The 24,148-nt window shown below is 38.4% G+C and overlaps 1 protein-coding gene across 2 annotated transcripts in view; it reads right to left on the bottom strand.

The window, feature by feature from the left end:
* The window catches only part of LOC126457747 (P2R1A-PPP2R2A-interacting phosphatase regulator 1), a 63,954-nt gene extending 42,713 nt beyond the window's left edge, over positions 1-21,241 (bottom strand). For both annotated transcript variants that reach the window (XM_050094294.1, XM_050094295.1), the window contains exons 1-3: positions 20,350-21,241; positions 13,280-13,370; positions 154-339 (exon numbers count right to left, since the gene is read on the bottom strand). In XM_050094294.1, coding sequence (XP_049950251.1) covers positions 154-339; positions 13,280-13,370; positions 20,350-20,453 — 381 coding nt within the window. In that variant the 5' untranslated portion in view covers positions 20,454-21,241. The remainder of the gene's footprint in view (positions 1-153; positions 340-13,279; positions 13,371-20,349) is intronic.
* Positions 21,242-24,148: the final 2,907 nt, after the last annotated feature.

Here is a 24,148-nt window from a genome sequence, read left to right as displayed (position 1 = left end):
GTTATAGTTCAAATAATACAGTGAACAGTACTTTTCTTTCCTTTAAGTCCCGACATCTTTCATTTTCCTGTTTACCAAACAAAACGGGTAATCTGCTATTAATTTTGAGGACAAAGGTCGAACAAAGAAGATTTGAAACCTCTCGAGCCATACCTTACACATTGATGATGATGTTGATGATGATGGGGATCCGGGAACAAGTGTGAGATCTTCCCATGACTGTGACATCTGCATTGCTGAATGTATTTCACGCTCATGGGCTGCCTCACGGTCAAGACATTCTTCTTGTCGTAACTGGCTGACACGTGGAGTCAAGCGAGGACCTTGTAAGGCGCCGCTCTGCAATTCAATAAACAATTAGTAGTAGTTGTCCATTCAATTTCTGTTGGCACACAAAATTTTCAGAGATACTGACATGAAATTATACACCGATTAATTCAATGAACATGGTTTTGCATCTCTACTTTCAAGTTATCCATGAAAATTGGATAGGGTTAAATGTTTGCCTATTAATTTAAAAATCATTTAACTATTTGCAAAAGCAGTGTGTTTTACTCATACTGTTGAGTTCCTGTATAATGATGACCGAGCACTTTCCATTCTGCAAAAATGAAGTAAATTATTTACAGATTTCTCTGTGGTTTTTGTTGAGGTTTACAATTTTTGAAGCATTTTTCTACAGCAGTTAGAAAAAGTTAATATCAGCAATTTCTTTACTTGATTTTTATACAATTTACAGCATAAAAAACACTATTCCATCCAATAAGAAGTATTCACTAGTGACTTACTGTATCAGTCGTAACTTATATAATGTAAATATGAGGTTCCACATAAGCACTGTATTATTTATTCCCGTCTCTAAGAAAAATTCAAACACTAGTTTCTGCACATACATAAATTTCCTTAGTAAAAACTACTTACATCTCTGCAACATCTGGCACTACTGATACTGTAACCGTGAAACAGATCTGTAAGGCACACTATGTAGACATGAATGTCCCACTAATGTTGAAAGCAATATACTAACCAATGATTCAGTTTGACAGCAACAGCCCAAAATTGGTAAACAACGGCAGTTTGGGGAAATAGGTAGCAATACAGCCATGACAGGTGCCAGTAACTGATTAGTTAGCAAGTAATAATCAACCAGATGCAGTACTCATGAAAGATTGACCTACACAAAATATACTCTTGTAAGCAAACAAGAAACAGCACCTGCACTCAACTAAAAGGCAACTAAAGTGATGTTTTTGCTTTGTATATGCATCTGACAGATCATGAGAGATTTGTAAATAGCCTGATGTCCGGCTACTGCCACTGAGGCTCCAGGTACTCTCCCATTTATAGAGTGCATAGAGGGCACCACCATTTGTCACGTGATGATAACGGTATGCCTATCTTTCGAAGCTGTCATCATTCTCGATTAAGAGTAATCATCATCATCATCATCATCATCATCATTTATGACTGATTATGCCTTTCAGCGTTCAGTCTGGAGCATAGCCCCCCTTATAAAATTCCTCCATGATCCCCTATTCAGTGCTAACATTGGTGCCTCTTCTGATGTTAAACCTATTACTTCGAAATCATTCTTAACCGAATCCAGGTACCTTCTCCTTGGTCTGCCCCGACTCCTCCTACCCTCTACTGCTGAAACCATGAGTCTCTTGGGTAACCTTGCTTCTCCCATGCATGTAACATGACCCCACCATCTAAGCCTGTTCGCCCTGACTGCTACATCTATAGAGTTCATTCCCAGTTCTTCTTTGATTTCCTCATTGTGGACACCCTCCCGCCATTGTTCCCATCTACTAGTACCTGCAATCATCCTAGCTACTTTCATATGCGTAACCTCAACCTTGTTGATAAGGTAACCTGAATCCACCTAGTTTTCGCTCCCATACAACAAAGTTGGTCGAAAGATTGAACGGTGCGCAGATAACTTAGTCTTGGTACTGACTTCCTTCTTGCAGAAGAGAGTAGATAGTAGCTGAGCGCTCACTGCATTAGCTTTGCTACACCTCGCTTCCAGTTCTTTCACTATGTTGCCATCCTGTGAGAATATGCATCCTAAGTACTTGAAACCGTCCACCTGTTCTAACTTTGTTCCTCCTATTTGGCACTCAATCCGTTTATATTTCTTTACCACTGACATTACTTTCGTTTTGGAGATGCTAATCTTCATACCATAGTCCTTACATTTCTGATCTAGCTCTGAAATATTACTTCGCAAACTTTCAATCGAATCTGTCATCACAACTAAGTCATTCGCATATGCAAGACTGTGTTCACATATCTTAATCTCACCCAGCCAGTCTATTGTTTTCAACATATGATCCATAAATAATATGAAAAACAGTGGAGACAGGTTGCAGCCTTGTCTTACCCCTGCAACTACTCTGAACCATGAACTCAATTTGCCGTCAACTCTTACTGCTGCCTGACTATCCATGTAAAGACCTTTAATTGCTTGCAAAAGTTTGCCTCCTATTCCATAATCTCGTAGAACAGACAATAACTTCCTCCTAGGAACCCGTTCATATGCCTTTTCGAGATCTATAAAGCATAGATACAATTCCCTGTTCCACTCATAACACTTCTCCATTATTTGCCGTAAGCTAAAGATCTGGTCCTGACAACCTCTAAGGGGCCTAAACCCACACTGATTTTCATCCAATTGGTCTTCAACTAATACTCCCACTTTCCTTTCAACAATACCTGAGAAGATTTTACCCACAACGCTGATTAAAGAGATACCTCTGTAGTTGTTACAATCTTTTCTGTTTCCATGTTTAAAGATTGGTGTGATTACTGCTTTTGTCCAGTCTGATGGAACCTGTCCCGACTCCCAGGCCAATTCAATTATTCTGTGTAGCCATTTAAGACCTGACATTCCACTGTATTTGATGAGTTCCGACTTAATTTCATCCACCCCAGCTGCTTTATTGCACTGCAATCTACTTACCATTTTCTCCACTTCCTCAAATGCGATCCTATTTCCATCATCATTCCTATCCCATTCTACCTCGAAATCTGGAACATTACTGATCGTATTTCCACCTACATTGAGCAACTCTTCAAAATATTCCCTCCATCTGCCCAAGGCATCCACAGGATTCACCAGCAGTTTTCCTGACCTGTCCAAAATACTTGTCATTTCCTTCTTACCTCCCTTTCGAAGACTGCTAATTACACTCCAGAATGGTTTTCCAGCAGCTTGACCCATAGTCTCCAACCTGTTTCCAAAGTCTTCCCAAGATTTCTTCTTGGATGCTGCAATTATCTGTTTGGCTTTGTTTCTTTCTTCAACATAACTTTCTCTGTCTACCCGAGTTCTAGTATGTAGCCATTTTTGATACGCCTTCTTTTTCCTTTTACAGGCTGCCTTGACTGTGTCATTCCACCAAGCTGTTTGCTTCATCCTACTTTTACACACTACTGTTCCAAGACATTCTTTAGCCACTTCTAGTACTGCGTCCCTGTACCTTGTCCATTCCTTTTCCAATGACTGTAATTGACTACATTCAACTAACTGGTGCCTTTCTGAGATCGCTATTATGTACTTGTGCCTGATTTCCTTATCCTGAAGTTTCTCCACTCTTATCCTCCTACATATGGACCTGACCTCCTGCACTTTCGGCCTCACAATCCCAATTTCACTGCAGATTAAATAATGATCAGTGTCATCAAAGAATCCCCTGAATACACATGTGTCCCTCACAGCCTTCCTGAATTCCTGATCTGTTATTATGTAGTCAATGACAGATCTGGTTCCCCTGCCTTCCCAAGTATACCGGTGAATGTTCTTATGTTTAAAAAAGGAGTTTGTGGTTACTAAGCCCATACTGACACAGAAATCCAAGAGTTGTTTCCCGTTCCTGTTGGCCTCCACATCCTCTCCAAATTGACCCATAACCTTTTCATACCCTTCTGTTCGATTTCCAATCCTGGCGTTAAAATCACCCATGAGCAGAACACTGTCCTTGTCTTTTACTCCAACAACTACATCACTGAGTGCCTCATAAAAACTATCCATCTTATCTTGATCTGTCCCTTCACAATGCGAATATACTGACACAATCCTAATTTTCTGTCAAATCTATCCACATCAGTCGTTCGTTTACATACCTTATTGCAACTTCGCTGGGTTCCATTTCTTTCCTGATGTAAAGCCCTACACCCCATTGTGCTATACCTGCTTTGACTCCTGACAGGTAGACCTTGTAATCTCCCACTTCCTCATCTTTCTCACCCCTTACCCGAATGTCACTAACAGCTAAAACGTCCAGCCCCATCTTACTTGCAGCCTCTGCCAGCTCTACCTTCTTCCCACAGTAGCCCCCATTGATATTAATAGCTCCCCATCTCATTACCATTTGTTTGCCAAGTCGTATCTTAGGAGTCCCTGGTTTGTCAGTTAGAGGTGGGACTCCGTCACCTCCAAAGGTCCGAGGCATTTTGCTCTGATTGTTGCCAGCATCATATTTAAAGTACCAGGGAAGCAGGTCGCTAGCCTTACTTGCCCCGAGTCCCATTGGGTTTTACCCCTAAGGGCTGAGGGACTAACCGGCGGATTTGGTAGTCTTTGCCATATGAGCACAAAGGTGACCACGACTCAGAATATGTCCGAGATGCCCAGCCTTATTCCAAAGTAACTGGTATCCCAACTGTCGGGACCACTTACTTGGCCACTCATACGTTGCCCGTGGTTCATGAACTAGGACATGACTACAGGAACCCACACCATGAACCACGATTAAGAGTAATCGATTGTCATTTTGCTGGCGCAACGTCGACATCCATATTTTGTCCAACTTTAAAACTTCCTCTTTTCTATTAAAATTATTATGGTGTTTGTGAATCTCTATTGCTCCTCTATACATGCGCACATGATAATGGGATGTTTGTGCTAGAAAACTTGTCTCATTTATGCATCGACCATGGCCTCTCAGACCGGAAGTTTCAACTGAAGACAACATCGGCCATGAAAGCTTACATTGTATGATTAAACGCCTCTATGGGGAGGAAATGTCAGTTTTGGTCGGCAACTGGAGGGACTGCGCAAGAAGAAAGCACAGCAACTGTTTACGCTTACTTTCCTGCTACACTGCCGGGACACTGCGACAGTGCTGAAGTTTCTGAAGGCGAGGGGAATGTTTCACTCGGCGCAAGCGAACCTTATTTACAACCGCATGCTACAGGAACAAATTCACCAGATGCGGCGAGAACTAGCAGTAAGCTGTTATATCTCCATTTATATATCAGTAACATAATGAAGTGTTATGACTGGAATAAGGTGGACCGTCTAACGTTTAGGACCATGGAGCTCAGTGCAGAAATGGCAACTAACAGGCAGAAGAGGAAATTTTATGGTCTACAGAACGGTAGAAGTGAAACATCAGTTGTTGGCAAATCACGACTGTGATTAACATGTCTGGGAGAGAATTAACAAAAGAGGAACATTCAGTTCTATCAAAAGGAAGCAACTTTGCAGTCACGCCACTACAGGTTCCCACAGAGGACATTATAGCGAATGTGGAGGCAGGAATCCATTTGTTATCATAGCATTCCGTGGATGAAATCAGGACTGAAACAGCCAGGATATTACGCCAAGTGAAACCACCTACGAGCAATTTGTCTCAAGTGGAAAGGAGGGCACTGAGGGAGATCAATGCGGATAAGAACATTATTGTACTTGCAGCTGATAAAGGAAATGCTACAGTTTTGCTGAACACTGAAGATTATCACAAGAAGATTAGTGACCTTTTGGATCCCGCTATGTATAAAAAGCTTCAGATGGATCCTACAACCAAAATTTTGAGAAATACCGGTCAACTGATAAAACAATCTTCTCTTTCTTCAGATGATAAAAAACAACTCCACAAAATGGAATCTTATCCACCCAGACTATATGGGCTTCCAAAGGCACATAAACCACAGGTCCCAATGAGACTGATTGTGAGTGCTATAGGATCTCCAACACAAGAGGTGGCCAGATATCTCGCCTGCTTGCTGCAACCATACATTGGAAGAACGAACAGTTACATTAAAAACTCTGTGCATTTTATTGAAAAACTGAGGGAGATTAACGTCAGCCCAAGCGATATTCTTGTGAGCTTCAGTGTAGTGTCATTGTTTACCATGGTGCCTGTAAATGAAGCTATTTCATATATAGCAGATATTTTTCCAACTGACATAGTGGCTTTATTTAAACACTGCCTGATGACAACTTATTTCCAGTACAACAATGAGTTTTACTAACAGATAGATGGGGTGGCGATGGGAAGCCCTCTCATGCCAGCTGTTGCTAATTTATTTATGGAGATCTTCGAACAGCAAGCGCTGCAGACTGCCAGTAAGTAGCCAGCTAAATGGTACCGCTATGTTGATGACACATTTGTAGTGTGGACTCATGGTGAAGAAGAGCTGCGTGTCTTCTTGGTGCATCTGAACAGTATTGACCCGAAGGTACAGTTTACGATGGAGAAAGAGAGCAACGGTCAACTCAGTTTCCTGGATGTGTCGGTAATTAAACGGGTGGATGGGACGCTGGGCCACAAGGTATATAGAAAGAACACTCACATGGATCAATAGCTCCACAGGGAATCAAACCATCATCCTAGGCAAAAAAGAGGTGTCACGAAAACCTTGGTGGACAGAGCCAACAAAATCTGCGAGACAGCTTACTTGCAATATGAATTAAAATCACTTACGGTCAGCTTTCATGAAAAACGGATATACCAGCAAGGAAATTGATCGAGCCCTCCATCAATGAAGAAAAGAAGCCAGAAGTGAAGAGCAACAATGGTCACCTATTGGAAAAGTTTACCTACCATACATTAATAAACTCACAGACCGTATCGGGAAAGGTCTGGCCAGGTATGGGATCAAAACAATCTTCAGACCCACCAAGAAGATTAAGAATATTTAAGAACTGCAAAAGACGCCTGACACCCCCTAGCAACACCTGGGGTATACAAAATTCCATGCAGTTGTGGACTAGTACATATTGGAACAACGAAAAGAAGTGTAAAGACCCGCTTAGCCAAACATAAAAGACACTGTCGCTTAGGACACATCGAAAAATCGGCCATAGCTGAGCATGTTTTTCGAGATGGGAACCATGAAATTAAACTTAATGAGACAAGCATTCTAGCACGAACATCCCATTATCATGCACGCATGTATAGAGAAGCAATAGAGACTCACAAACACCATAATAATTTTAATAGAAAAGAGGAAATTTTAAAGTTGGACAAAATATGGATGTCGACGTTGCACCAGCAGAATGACAATATATTACTCTTAATTGAGAATGATGACGCCTTCCAAGGATAGGCATATTGTCAGCATCATGTGACGAATGGTGGTGCCCTCTATAAATGCAAGAGTACCTGGAGCCTCAGTGGCAGTAGCCGGACGACCTCAGAAGATGTCTGTCACAGATGGAAATTTTATACATCGCCACGGCCTCTGAGCCTGGAAGTTTCAACTGAAGAGAACTCTTGTGTAGTTTGTTTTTCCCTGTACTTCTGAAGACGACAATATGTCGTGTACAGGCAACTCATTTAGGTGCAAAATGTAATGGTTAATTACAATGAGTAAATATAATCAGACTGTTGAGAATGTCTATATCAATACTTTGTTTTTTGCTCGGAGGCAGCTCGCAGAATCACACATGAAACATTTAGCATATGATTCACTGCCCACATCACCCCCCCCCCCCTTTGTCAATGGTATACTGGGTTGAAATATATGCGTTGCGCTGCCCAAAACAAATCGTGTGGCATGGTCACTGGCAGTGAAGAATAGTTGTGTCCGGCGTTCTTGTAGAACTACACATATGTAGGCCCAGCGCCTCAGTGTTAACTCGATCTGAAGGCTGGCTTTAGTCTGTCAATAGATATTGTGACTAAAGATCCATTGTTATCAAATGTTTTGTCATGGTGTACCAATACTGTGTATGCATAATTGTATGGGGGTTGGACAGGTTTTCTAATAATACCATGCCCAACAAAAATGTGTTTGTATGACAATCACAGGAAACAAATGGTTGTTGAGCAGAATTTTCTTTGGAAATCACAGGACAACACTTATGGATCAGTGAAGATTTTACACAAAATCCAAGTCTTCAATAATACTGTTTGACCTGTCTGTAACAAAGTCTCCTGAAAATCAACGTGTCTGGCCATACATTGTTGCACTGAGATCTTCTTCGAAGGCTGTTCAGAGGCTTAGTAGACAACAATTAGGCTGTCAGTCCAATGCTCTGTAGCATGGGATCTAAATGAAGCCTTTAACTGCCGGTGAAGTTGTTCCATAAGGCCATTAGGAGTGGCGTAGTTGGCACAGGTTCAAACATGGCTCATACCTAGCAGTGCAGATAGTGCTTTAAAAAGAGACGACTGATCAGTAGCGAAATGACGAGGAACGCTGATTATCAATAGTAAATTGTGCAATGAAGTCCAGACACTATAAATGGCATGGTGATGCCTAGTCTGGCTTCTGACAGGAAGCAAACAAGTGACTTAGTGTCTGTGAGAAGTGTAAAATGTCTACCTTCAATCATGCACTTAAACTTTCTGACAGAGGTATTTGCTACATAGAGCTCCTAACATACATTGATCAATTTGCTTGTGAAAGTGAAAATTTCTGTTTTGCATACATTGTTGTAACATGGCTCCGACTGCAGCTGACGGAAAGTCTACCATAACCGCCAGATGTTATTCAGGAAGAGGATGAGCTAATAATGCAGCTTCTGCAGTTGCAGCTTCCACTTTGGCCAAGGATATATTAATTTCTTTTTATTAGTCTATTGTAGCATACCTCCAGGTTTAGGCAGACGTTTTAGCATTTTACTGAGAGTGCTAGCAACAAGGCAAGATTGCACACGAAAGTCTCCAAAGTTTGTTAAAGCCAAGAAATGATGTAATTCTTGCATTGCACTGGGTTGGGAATACTGAGAAATAGCTTCGACTCTGTCTTGACATAGCAGGGGTCCTTGTGTGCAGGAAGGGTATCCCTACACTTTTTTTTCTTTTTTTTCCTTTTTTTTTTTTGCAGATTAATCACTAAATCATGTTCTTGTAGCATAATGAATATTTGCTACACATGTGCTAGATGCTCTGTCTCACAAGGTGACATTAAAAGCAAATCATCACAGTAGATTTAACAGAACTCTAAGTCTCTGTATACTTCATCCATGAAGTGCTGGAAAGTCTGAGTGGCACTGCACTGTCTGAATGAAATCGCACAAATTCATAAAATTCGAATTGAGCGCAAGCAGCAGTTTTAGGTATATCCTCCCACACTACTGGTATCTGATAAAAAGCATGGATGAGGTCAATTGTAGAGAAGACAGTCTTATGATGAATGTGCATAACAAAGTCTTCGACATGTGGCACAAGATAACAATTAGGTACCGTTCTGACTTTAAGCTGATGACAGTCCCCACCTGAGTGCCAGCCGTTATTCTTCTCACTAATTATTTGGAGTGCAGAGGCCCAGCTAATATTTGAAGAGTGACGGATCCCTTGTGTTAAAATAAAAGAGAACTCTTGCTTTGAGGTCTTTAGTTTCTCTGGATGCAGACAACAAGTCAATGTGTGAATATCAATGGAGGGTGACTCACCTGTAATCAGTTTCATGCCAGCATTTTTGGCATGGCATAGGTGCCTGTGACTAAACAATTATGTTGTAGACTCAACTAGGAATTGAATTTGAAGATGCAGGAGGAGACTGTAGACTGTAAAAAGATAAGGGATTCGCTCCAACATCAGGTACAGCACATCAACAACAATGAATTTCCATATGAATTCAAGCAAAAATTTGAAATTTAGTTGTAAGTCGATGCAGCCATTAAGTCTCGACGGTAACCCATTTGCAGTATACAGGTGATTGCCATCAGTATTCTGCCATGGAAGAAGGGTAAACTAAGAGATCAGCACTTTTGTCAATGAGAAATTACCGTTTATTAGAGCCTTCAGTTGATCACTGTAATCTCTCAAATCAGTTGCATCACTCATGATTCCACAGGCACTTCCCTTGTCAACTCCGCTGAGCTTCAGCTCAAAATTTTTTTGTGATACCAGGAGAAATTCTCCCTGGTGGATAAATGATTGTTCCTGCTGGAACAGAATTGCTGCTGCAATGCACATGTGGAGCACCATGTTTATAGGACGACAACTTGCTCTGACACTTCAGATATTGTTTGCAGTGCTTTCAAAGAAGTCTCTGTTTTGACAGACAGTTGCACCACTTGTTGAGGGATACATATCTCCTACTCAGTCAGCAATTTGAGTGAGAGTGCCGAGGTCACTAGAGCAAACAGTAAGTATTTTTTGCGCATTTGCAGCTAACCACAATAGCCAAATACTCTGCGGAATATCATTGTTAACTGCATTGCCTGCCAACGTGTGAAGATGAAGTAGTTGAGATTGTGTGCAGTTGCAGAGTTCTTCAGTGCAAAGCAATTTTTCAAGTCACTTAGCTTCTGAGTAGGACAAGCACGTGCTTCATAGAGGTGTATTTTTATTTTTCAGTGCTTGGCGGCAAAGCTAGGAATCTAATATTTCCGTAGCCATTTGCTCATTAAGTGCAGCCACCAAGTACTTACTATTGGTTTCCAGCAATGGTGATGTGGGCCAAAACAAATTGGCTCTCAAGTTGGGCAAATCACAGTACTGCATCATCTGACAACAAGGGCAGAAGTTTCACCGAAATGATTACGGATCACATCTGCCACTGTTAAGTCAGCACTTTTCATGGTAAGCACTGATTAAAAAAATGCAGTTGCTTACAAGTGATTCTGCACGGGAAGATTGATGCAAAAATTTACATGTGATGCATTTTATCGTTCTGGTGCACAGTTAAATTTTTCCAGCGTGTTATGTGATCGTTCTGGCGCGATTTAGATACTCGGGGTCACCTTACAGTGAGTCAAAGTGCAATTTACTTAAACACACAACATAACAGTTAATTACAATGAATAATCTTAAGTGTTCTTAGCTCAGAGGTAGCACAGATAATCAAAGCGGTTACATTGCACGCATGAAATATTTAGCAGACAATTCATGGTTCATATGATTTCCAATACATGGATTGCTAGTTGGTTCTTGGAATACATGTAAAATGCCATGTCTCATGAACTGTTATGAAACTCTTTAAGAAAACTGGGCTATTCATCAATACAGTCCAAAGATAAGAATAAACTTACTGTCACCATTCCTTTCACTCACCAGACAAATCGTTTGGGATCATTTTTTGTAGTCAAGTTCCTTATGTTCAGTTACTCAGTTAAAGTGTTTTGAGCACTTTCTCTATTGAAACGCAAAATTTCAGCAGCACCACAGACACTAAATCTTCTGTGTTTCTTCTCAGACTTTTGCAACATTCTCCTAGATAGTGTATAAGGCTAACCATCTGTTGTCAAATTCCACACAGTCCTTGTCCTCTGAATATCTTTCATGCCATTCAAAGACATGCGTGATGATTTTTATCAGCATCTGACAGTTAAAAAGTCTCTGTGTTTCACAGAAGGGTTTGTATTTATTAACTTTTGTACATAACACTTTATGGTAGAGTGTAAGGACATATCTAAAGTCAACTGCTCATCCATTATCACTGGACTGACTGAGCAAGCCGAAGGGCACAGTGCAAGATTGTAATGCACTAATATGTTCTAACAAAGAATTTCTCTGTATTGGGAGCAATCTTTGATTACGGACAGAACTTTTATAACTAATCCCTGAAATTACCATCGGTTTATCCATCTGAAAGTGGCCAATGCCAGACCTCATGCTCTTCCTAATCAAAACATTAACCTCAGTGCCCAAAGATAGTGCAACTTTAACAGTATATAACACCTACTGAAATATGCTGAAGGTCCCACTATAATCCTTGAGGACAAAAAGTGTGCATTTCACTTACGTCATAAACAACTCTTTTTTTTTTATGCTTATATCAACCTCTCCACAGCACCATAGCCACAGAGATACTCTCTCCTAATAATCTAATAATATGTTGGATTAACAACTGAACTAAATTCTACAGTGCTTTGACTGCCTATCACTGTGGTCTTAAATGATGAATTCCTTGAACTCTTTCCCACACATTGCAAGGTGACATTTAATTTGTCATTATTAGCTATGTAATATCTTAGTCCACTCTTATATTCCTCTTCTCAGATTTACTATCAAAGGTTGCAGTCCTATCTTTGATCCTGATGCAAGAATTGCCCAATAAACTCTACCACCACTTCCTACTGCAGTTGTGGTAAGAGTGTTATAGACAGAAATGAATGCCGAACTAGTTGTTTACAAACTGACTGCAAAATGGTGCTGGGCCATTTAGTTGTGGAACATGAAGCTGGTACAGCATTGCTCCTCTTATCATGTAGTTACATGATCTATGTCAATTGGATCCCTCTTTCTTACATCAGTTCCTCTGAAACATGTGGCTGGAAGTTGTTCTTCCATTACATCCTCTAACTTCCCCTATTACTTGTTCCCTCAAACCTCTCCCAATCTAATGACTTCCATTTTTGTCTGCCCTGTTTCCACTTTCCAGCTCACTTCTCTACAACCTTCGTTATTCATGTTTTTTCTGTTTTATTCTATTTTTCACATTTGTCATTTATCACTTCCACTTTTCTTACCCCATTAGTTGCTCTTTTTTCATTTTTTTTCCCACTCGTGTTCCCAATCTCATCACTTCCTCCCAAATTAGCTTAAAACCCACTGTGTCAATGTTTCTGAGGTCCCCCATCATCATCCATATCACTTCCTCCCTGAAACAGTCCACAAATAAAACACTAATGCCCCCATGTTCAGTTCTGTGAGGTGAAAATTGTCTCTTCATATCATTGAGGTGAAAATTGTCTCTTCATATCATTGTGTTAGTTTTTTAGTGTCCGTAACTGTGAACATTCCTCTAATAGTTATGTAAATTTATATGCAAAATGTGATTATCTCTGTAATCTCTATTACACTAAATAATTCCCAAACAGCTGGGCATTTAAGTCTAGCACGAGAGAGAAAATGGCACAATTATTTGGTGTACAGCAAATGAAACCAAAATACATGAAATGTTCACTCTAGGTGTGTGCATTACGCAAAATGAATCTTCCTAATACTAAATATCTCAGTACCAAATCCAGAAAACAAAAATAATATCCATCAGACATAAAACAATTACTTCAGCAATCTGATATATTTTCCAAATATTTATTTTTTGTATCACCAAATAGTCTGCATTGCTGGTGCACCCATAAAATACTTACACTCATGTTATGTACTGGACTGAAACTTGCGCTGAAACGACGTGTCCTGGGCTGGCCCGCAGAAAATATGCTGCCAAATGGGCCAGAATCCCTATTAAACACAAAGAGAGAAAAGTTTGATTAATGCTCACAAAATGGTCCAATTTACTTTTTTGAAGCAACAAGAATTAGTTAACCTGGAAGCTGTAGAACACGAGCAGTGTAAGAAAGTAATCATTAAAGACCCCTTTATTGTGTGAAAGTGTATTAAGTATTTACAGCTCTTCTGTCCAAACATATTTAGTGAGTTTTCAATTTGTTAACTTGTCCTCATTTCTAACTACATGCAAAGCACCCAGCAACCTTACCAGAGCTCTGTAAAACTGTTGTCGCATAATTTCTAATTAGTTGGTATAAGTATCAGACTTAGCCAGTTTTAAATATGCTGATAGAAGAAACTTTCATTACCAGTACTAGCAAGGGGGAAGGAGGAGAAATTTTGTATGTGTTGACTGACGTGTCAAGATGTCTCTCCGAAGTGTCTTGGGGAATCAGGGCATGTGACTATTGGTGAACTGCCCAATGGTGGGCGTATTAAACTCGTTAACTCTCTAGGACGCCTTATTTTCTGGTTAATGAGATAAGTAGCTGTTTGGTGTGACTTTACAAAAATGTAAAGTTTTTGTGGCTTTGTCTTGAAGTAATTTCATGTTTGTTAGTTCTATCAATAATGAAATGATCAGTCCCTTAAGTTGACTCTGCATTTACTTTCCAATGATCACAAACTAAATAATGAAGTATATTACTGATTTTTCTTATCGGTGTGTAGGCTACTGTTATTTCCACAGGATAATAGAAAAATGAAAAAGATATAAAGTGATAGATAAATATAAATACAGTAGATTATGTAAGAGGGGTCACAACCGACAAAATCAATTACGAATTCCAACTGATAGGAAAGCATAAGATAACTAAAACATGAATGGACAGGATAGAAATGTATGTCACCTAAGAGGGACTCATTATCAATATGCTAGTGATTTCTGTGTTCAAGTAAAAAGTACATCCTGAAAATAAGAATTACATAATGGAAAAGAAAACTTTTTTCTCGTGATCATGATAAGGCCATCAGAGATTGAGTGTAACCTCAAGACGGGAATGAAAATCTGCCATATCCTCTTCAAAGGAACCACCCCTGGCACTTGCCTTAAGTAGTTACAGAAACCACAGAAAATCTGAATCTGAACTGGCAATGGTTGTACAGCTTTGCTTCGTGGCTTCTGGGCATGACTGGACAAGTGGGGAGGGGTTAAGAGATGTATAGATGCATATATTCTTTTGATCTAGTATGCTTACCACTATCTGCTGGCAGCATTAAAAAAAAGAGTCTCTAGAACAGAAACTAATCAGCAGTTGGAGATAAATGTGATTAAAAGATGTGTTGTTGTAGCCTTCTTCACTTGCTTTCCATCATTTGTTATGTTAACATTACCTTGTGCTCTTTCAGTCAAATTACAATCCATTTGCTTATGGCTCATTATTTACCAAAGAAGTAGCAATCAAATGACATGAATAAAAACTATTCTAGTTATCAATACATAAAACTACATCTGGATTATGTTAATAGACTAATACAACAGAGAAACTGTACTTCATAAAGGTGTATTAATTATAGTAACAAAAACTAGTGTGCAAAACCGAAAGTCATTTGATATAGAGCCAATGAAGTTCACAGATTGTCTCGTAGATTAAGAGTTCTAGAAACAACCTTATTTAACTGGGTGAGCAGAGGGAGAGTGGTTGGAAGATGCTGAAACAGTCATTTAAAAACTACTTCTAAAACAAAAGCACAAAGATGTTAGACCTAATTGGGTTTCATAAAATATAATTTAACAATTGAAAAGTGTACATTCTAATAATCAAATGCCTGCACAAATTACATGAAAATGGCACAACAAATATATCTGTAGCAGAAATTAGACAAAATAAGCACTATACAGCTCAAGAGGAATATTCAATACTAGTTATCGGCTTTGATCTGTGACGTACTATTAATGACTAATGTGTATGTGTCTTCACAGTTTAGTCATTAGTTAATGAAGCCAAGGAATATGAAAACTAAAAACTGGGTTGCTGTGACAAACTGATCTTTAACTTAGCCCAGAGTCTAGGTAATGTTAGAAGGTAACTGGCTAGGTAATGTTAGAAGGTAACTGTCATTAGGGAAGCCAACAAATGTGAAAGCAAAAAAACTTGGTTATGGTGACAGACTTATCTGTAGTCCGTTTGAAAAAACGATGCCACTAGTATCACGTTATAATTGCCACACTGTTTATGATATTTGTTGGATGTTTCCTGCGTCACTGGACAAAGATCACAACTAGGAACGAATACGTCTCATTATCCAAGCCATACTACGCAGTGAACTTTGAATTATAAATACTTAAAAATACGCAGGGTGACAAAAATAAAAATACATGGTTGAAACCATGGCATTTAGTAATAACAATTACTTGTTTGCGAAAAACACAGTTCAAGAACTCACATTTTCAACATCAGAGCTCACATTACCATTCTATATTAGATCAAATTGTACAGAGAACACAAAGTATATGACCACTAATGTAACATCAAATCAAAACAACTGTGTTAGGAGACTTACTTCTGCCCTTTCATAGCTTCTGATGAGAACCAGTTCGAAATTAAGCAATTATAGGCTTCAGTCTTCTGAGAAAATAGTGAGCAATGGTAGTTTTATTTTACTGCAAGTAATCATTTCAATACTATTTGGTCCAAATAAAATTATGGGAAGCAATATACCATAAAGAAAGTCTGAAAATAAAATGAGTCTATCAAAGTTTGCGTTCACAAAGCCTGATGGGTAGTAGCTGTCTGACTGTCTAAAGACTTCGACAATAACCATGAAAAACTGAATTTGCATACAAATATATTTTAGGTTTGTGAAAATGCAGGTAATGTCATGATTTAGAGTTCTTTATGCGATTGAAGGCAACGGAATACCACCTGCAACTGTGCTGTACCTAATATGACACTATTTTCTTCGAACAAATGTTCGTGGTTAATGACCACTTAATTTTTCAATCTTTTCAGCAAGTTCATTCTGTCATGAAAGATGCCTCGTTGTTCGCATCACATTCTGAGGAGTAAAATATTTTACCAGTCACTAATACATTTGTAAGGCTAAACCAACACTTAAAGACTGAAACTTCCTGAGAAATTAAAATCTTGGGTCACAGTAGAAAATGGAATACAGCACCTTGCCTTCTGTATGCAATACCCTAATTGAATGAGTTATCCAGGTATGAAGAGACACTCGTGCTCAGATCGAGTCCTGGTCCACTATACAGTTTTAATGTCACAAATTCTGAAAAACAGTGCACACTTTGCTGCAAAGTAACATTCATTCTTCATACTGAGAAAGCTGGAATGGAGGATAGATTTTCTTCCTATTTATTTCATAAATTATTATGGTTATTTTCAATTTTACTAATATTGTTCACACTGTAAGGACCAATTTCTTTTGGTGCCATCTGTGACAACTTTTCCACTCATAAGCAAATTAAGATCACCACCATCACCTCTTGCTACAGTTTTCAATCCCTGCATCACTGGCAGGATCTGCTTGGAATACAAGTCACTCAATCTTCTCTAGTTTTCCATCACTTTCCTGTCACACTCTGGCCCATTCCTCTAGACTCTGTGGAAGGCTTTGTTCCACTCCTTTCAGCCACTTGTCCCCTGGCCCTCCCCTTGGTCTCTTGTTCTCCTCCAGTTCATGCAACTTTCTACGCATCCTCATCTCATGCATTCTCTTCACATAACCTTCCAATTTTAATTTTTCCTCCTCAGTCTTCTCTTGGGATTTTTCATATGTTATCTCCCTAATATTTCATTTTTTCCATTTCTGTTAAATCTATCCAACGTCTCAAAAACTTCATTTCACTTGTTTGTAGATATCATGAAGTTATCAGCTTGACTTACATTCATACCTCTGTTGGTCTTCCACTTTCCCACAAATTATACTCCCGAGGTACTTTATACTTTCCACATTTTCAACTGTTCCCCACCCAGTGTCATGTTTAGTACTGGTCTATCCTCCTTTCTAGTTACGAAGTTCGTCCTTCTTTGCGATAATTTTTGTTATACTCTTATACAAATTTTTGCTCTGTGGGAAAAGGTATTTTACATATTATTCACTAACAAAATGAACATATTTTCTGTATAATCCATAAAGGTTTCTTTCTTGGCAAATAATATATAGTGGCCCCTTTTTGCATTTCTCAAGTTGATGTAGAAAATAGAACCATAAATGCACCAAAATATTTATTAGAGATTTTTCAAATAACGGAAGTTAGAGATTTTTCTATTATTTAACGTAAGTGAACCTAGTAGTTTTTTATTTGTAATGAATGAACAATGAAAGACTGTAATAATCCCAATTCTAAAGAAAACAAGTACTGAAAGCTGTGAATAATGTTATTGTACTATCAGTTTAATAGGTAAGCCATGGTTGCAAAGTACTAACTTGAATTATTTACAGAAGAATGAAAAACCTGTAGAAGCCGATCTTGACAAAAATCCATTTCAGATCAGGAGAAATGTAGGTGTTAAGTCCCATAGTGCTCAGAGCCATTTGAACCAAGAAATGTAGGAATGAGCAAAGCAATAGTGACCTAGCGTCTTATCTTAGGAGATAGACTGAAGAAGGTAACCCAATTTGTCTCCCATAATGGATTCTGAGAATGCTATTAGCGATGTTGACTGGAATACACAATTTGAAATTCTGAAGGTTAAATGGATGAAGTACAGGGAGCAACAGGTAACAGTCTCAGAGAGAGCAAAGAACTGAAGAGCAGTTGGTTGGTTGGTTTGTTGGGGGAAGGAGACCAGACAGTGAGGTCATCGGTCTCATCGGATTAGGGAAGGACGGGGAAGGAAGTCGGCCGTGCCCTTTGAAAGGAACCATCCCGGCATTTGCCTGGAGCGATTTAGGGAAATCGCGGAAAACCTAAATCAGGATGGCCGGACGCGGGATTGAACAGTCGTCCTCCCGAATGCGAGTCCAGTGTCTAACCACTGCGCCACCTCGCTTGGTTGAAGAGCAGTTGAAGGGAGTGGATAATGCCTTGAAAAGATGTTATGAGATAAACATCCACAAAAATAAAATAAGTATAGCTGAACGTAGTCAAATTAAATTAAACAATGCTAAAAGAATTACACTGGGAAAGGATACATCAAAAGCAGTATATGAATCCTGCTATTTGAGCTTCAAAATAACTGACAATGGATGGAGTACAGAGAATATCAAACACCGACTGGCAATACCGAGAAAAATTTTTCTGAATAACATAAATCTGTTAACACCACTTTTTCTGAAAGTATTTGTTTGGAGTGTAGCTTGGTGTAGAAGTGAAATGGAACAATAAATTGCTCAGACAAGAAGAGAACAGCAGCAATGATGCTATAGAAGAATAACAAATATTGGCTGGGCATATCAGTAACTAATGATGAAGTATGATGAAATACGGAATCGAACTGGAAAGAAAAGAAATCCAGTGAAGAACTTTACTAAAAGTAGGGATCATTTGAAGTAGCAAGATATTGTCTGTTCGTCTGTTTCACAATGGTGGGATGTTTGATAGCTCAAATTGTAGAGGGAGACTGAAGATTGATTACAGTACGCAGGTTCAAGAGGATGTAGCCTGCAGTAATTATGCAGAGATGAAGAGGCTCGCACAGAATATCTTACCATGTAGAGCTGTGTCAAAACAAACCTTCTCACTTAAGAAGGAAGGAAGGAAAGAAAGAAAGAAAGAGTGTTTTTGTAATGCTAGTTAAAAATGTGTTTTAATACAATAATTTGTGACCCATTGCCTATGCCCTGTAAATAATTTGCTTAATCTAAATTTCAATGTATTTTATCCCTTTAAAGTTTGCAGTCGTGTAAGATCGTTAGCTGGTGATCAGAACCAGGCTAAAAACCAGTGATTAGGATTAAATTGTATGTCAACAAGTGACTGCTGACAGTATGTCATTTGATATGAGCCTGGGAACTCTTTAACTCTACATATAGTTAATTATTTGCATGTCTCATGGATCACAATTTCAACCTTGTGTTGGTAGTTAATTTTATTATTCAGTAAATTCTTAATATCAATGGGTGAGTACTCACAGATATTAATGATTAAATACCTCACTCCTTTCTGTGCTACATAAGGCTGGGTAGTGGACAATATAAATCATTTCTCCTTCTAGCATTATATTTAGGAATGTTACTGGCAATGTGATCATGTAATGTGAAAACTACAGAACTCCTGAAAGATATTCTTCTGTATATCTACTTGTTCAGTAAATTACACTTACTGGCCTGCAGGGCAGCAGATAGCTTTCTGTTACTCAAAATATGTGCTAGAAGTCTGTCCATAAAATGCATAATTTGCCCTCTTAATGTACATCCCACAAGAAGAATGACCACTCCACAAACTCCTAATGAGATGTTAAATAGTTGTGCACAATCCTTGTCCCTAGTAAAATGAAACATTATTCTGAATGTGAACATTGTGCAAGATCACTTTTAGTATAAATCTAGATAATAAAATAAGTTATGACATAAGTTGTGTATTTGATTACAGAAATGTCAGGCTCATACAACACATGAATTCAAGATGTGACTGTTTATTTTGTGCACCAGACTAATTACAGAAATCCTTTACGGTTACTTACATCTATTAATTTATAAACACACCATTACAAAAACCTTTATCATTACACCTGACAAAAGTAAGTAATTAATTATATTTCTTGGTAGAACAACTTTTCTGTTAAAACCATGGTAAAAATGTTTACCTGTAATCCGTTTACACTAGCATTATCTGTCTAATGTGTATAATTTTTACGTTAAATAATTAATTTCTTAATTTGTTGATGCAGTGACTGGAGTCAATTTCTAAACAAATATATTGGGGAGCATTGTGCTATAAGCACCTACATTATACGTGATACTGACGATTCTTTTCAACCAGGGCAACATTTAGGTACGAAATATCATGAGAGGAGTGAACGGTACTCACCTTGCAGACGATGTTGTGGATGCTGCCGACATTGTGGTATTCAATTCATTTATCATGGGAGCGCTGCTAGATCTTTTTAAACTAACTGGTGAATCAACATCCATGTTTTTATAATATCACAAAACATAGCCCATCGACACCTAGAACCTCTAGCATTTGTTCACAGCATTAGGCCGACCTCCGTCAAGTACAGAATTAACTAATAATTTTATTTATTTACCAGAGTTAAGCACACAGGTACTACAAAAACAGCCTCTTTAAGGTGAAACTAACTCGACAAACTAATTTGCATTAGGTATCACCATTCATTAACACGTAAAACACAATCTAACTCTATCACGTCGCAACCCAAGTAATCGGCTTCTCCTCAGTAACCACATTTTACTGATGTATTGTAAATATTATACTCGCTGCTAATGGTTTAAGCGATCATTTTCATGTAAGTATCTACGAATTATTTTTTATCGCCGGACTTCAACTATAAAAGCAAAACTATTCATCCTATTGCCCCCTTCCTGATACTATCCAGTCTCTAAAAACACTAGATCTTTCGTCGTAGGTGAGTTTGCTCCGTCACGAACATCAAGCCCTTTCGATCACAAATGATATCCGAAAATTGTTAGAAAACTCAAATTTTATTTCGTGTGACGAAAAAACCAACAGATCTTTGCTAGCAGGTGATCACAAAGCGTGGCACTAAATTTGGGTTGATTCAGCTCTAAATATGTCGGTTACGACTCAACGCCAGTTTATGTATCTGTATAGCTAATGTCAAATTTAATATTCTGGAAAATGTAGATTTATGTACGCTTCGTTGCAAAATCTAAGTTTGTTATTCAAGTAAAATTTAGAAAAAAGCAATGGTAGAACGGAACGCCTGACCGCGACAACTATACTGACGGCGCCCTTAACAGCCCGTCTGTTAACAATTCTCTGGAGGACCACAAAGAGCTATGAAACGCTTCCTTGCCAGAAAAAAAAATATGAAACGTGCCTATCGTTTCAAATTGAATATTTTAGAAAACCAAATCCAGTTTAATATTTTGCTACCGTGACTTCCTGTCTAATGGGAATTGTTTTTAGTCCATGAAGATTATGAAAACGAGCCTTACATTAACGCACTGTAAACTTTTTTCGGTTGCTTTAAGTTTCAATGCAGATACGTTCCCTTAATTTCGGAACAGTAGGCTGGGAAACTGCGTACAGTTTTTACCTATCAGGATGTCCCACTGGGATTTTCTTTTCAATTAACTCGATTAGACAAACGGACCTATTTCATACATCTTAGTCTTCTTCAAAATAGTGGTTTATGACCTATTTTTACACAATGACACGATTTGGGATCTCTAAAGGCTAAAGTACAAAGCCACGTTCGACGTACTGAGTAAAGATTTGCAACAGCTAAAAACTAAAAATCTGAACTTTTCTGTAAAGCTGCCCAAGTTTTCATTGTGGCGGTTGTAGCCTTTATGGAGGAGTATCGTGTTTTAATCAGGTGCAGCCCTAGTCAGTTATGCAAAGTGTGCACCATACCTAAGCGCCGACTCCAGTGGATGCTGAGGGCTGACCACACGATCCATCAGTAAGACAGTTGTTAATTTGTACTCAGAACTAATATATTCCTAATTTTATTTTATATGTAGACATGGATAACAGATCCTTTTATAGGACTGCCTAGATTCCACAAGCTTATGATACACATATCTAAGTGAGCTCTCCTTTCAATAATTCTGACACTGGAAATTATAGTATACTGTGATGAATATAGTTTCCAATTTTGTGTGGAGAGGATGGGATTATCATATCTAGCTGGAATCTCGTCGGGACACTCTGAGATCAGAGTATAGGAATGAAGGAAAAAACGTGTTTAATATAATCACTTTTTATTCAGAACACATGGAGTTTGTTGCAGCAGAAGTAGTTGGTAAAACATATTTTTCGGAAAATTTCCCATTCTTCAGAAATTTTTAGGTATTAATAAAATTTCACGTATTACTTATTTATAAAATTCCAAGCAAGTCAGCTCGTACATAGTCAAACTGGCACTGTAAAACTAATTCCACAGTCCCTGGGAGCAGTCGTTTTTTTTCACCAGTCCTCTGGACCAACAACAGCGAAAATGCTCTTTCTACAATGGTGTTGTGTGCGGGAATAGAAAACAAATACTCGCATGTCTTAGCAGTTGGCATTTACGTTCAGGATTTTCGGTTTCGTTAGGAAAGTAAATCCACCTTTCTTCCACAGAGTGCTTAGACTTCCATTCTTCCCAGTCCCACTTACTTTCTAAAAAGCTCTTCAGATACATACATTCCTGAAAACAATTGTCGCCCGAAATCTTCACAACATATTTATCCAGGCATATAGTAGTGTTTTCAATCATCAAATAATTTGGAGTTTTAGATAGCATCATCCAATCAGATACTTGATATTTATTAAAATGTTAAAATGTTATGGTATAGAAAGCCATTGTCTCTCCCTCAATTTTCGAAATCAAATTAATTATTTCTTGGTTACGGTTCTCTTTCTTTAATTTGTTCAGATCCATCTTAGTCTTCGCGCCAATAAAATTGGCAGTCTTCCTTTCATTCAGGCATCTTTGAGTGTCAATTAATACATTTCTGATTTCAGTTATCGAGACTTTATTCTTCTCCAAGCTTTTTATATTTTTTTCAAACAGAGCCAGGTTTGAATGCAGAAACATGAAGTAAATTTCACCAATTTGACTACTGAAAAAATCTGAAATTATTTTAGGTGGCTTGTCTTCAGTGTAAAAAAAAAATGTTTTAATGGAATGCAAAGCTTCAGAACTCTCTCAGCTGTGAGAATTAACAACAGCCATATTCTTTTTGAGCTAGATAGAAGAGTCTGATGACAGACATCAATGTGTAAGCAGAACTCTTTCAGCTTCTCTGTCCTTACTGCGAATATCGAAAAATAATTAAATATTTTCATGATGATTATTTCAATGTCGTCTGTTAAGACTCTAGCAGCTCTTGATATAGTATTGTGGAGAATATGGGCACTGCCTCCAATTCCACTACATTTATTCCTGGTTCTTCTTTAATTTGGCGAAACACATTCCACTGGCCACATTGATGGAGCCCTTTGAAGTTGGTATTGTTTCCACAAAAAGCGATTAATTTATCTAATCGAATTCACAGTTGTCTTAAATTGTCTAGCCAAAGTTTGCAATTGTCTCTGATGTTTCGATATTCAGTGAATCAAACTTCAACAGCTTCTGTTGGATTCTGTCAGTTTCATTAAAGTATGGACCAACTAAAGGAAACATTGTTTGAGCTTTGTGTTTCAATTTGTCGGCACCTATGCCGCAAAATGAAACTGTTTTATGCATTTGGACTTGGAGAGCGGGCAAGGATATTTTAGATAATCATTGTAGCTTTGATCTTGGCTATAGCAGACTGCTTTTTAGCGACTTTGGAGTCAGAATACAATGTGGCATTCTATTTTATGGTACAGTCAAGAGAATTGAGGAATTGATGATGCTCGACAATTTTATAAGCTGTTCTTGATTCTCCAGTAGCAACCACCAGTTCCTCCTTGGCGTCTTTCTTTAACCATGAATTATGAAATAGGATTTGATGTCGATGCTATTGCGAATCTATTTGTATGATCCTTAGTAGAAATGTGATGTCTCGCATCTGCCTTAGCCCCATGGATTAATGAGATGCAACATCTATAAATCTCACATAACACTTCCTGGTCTGCACATCCTTTTTTAACAAGAGACCAATCTTTCATGAAACCATCCGAAAATGACACTCTTTCCATCCTTAGGCAT

The sequence above is a fragment of the Schistocerca serialis genome, chromosome 2 (assembly GCF_023864345.2).
Source record: "Schistocerca serialis cubense isolate TAMUIC-IGC-003099 chromosome 2, iqSchSeri2.2, whole genome shotgun sequence".
Classification (NCBI taxonomy): Eukaryota; Metazoa; Arthropoda; class Insecta; order Orthoptera; family Acrididae; genus Schistocerca; species Schistocerca serialis.
The sequence above is the reverse complement of the archived record's forward strand: the minus strand, read 5'-3'. Positions and strand labels throughout refer to the sequence as shown.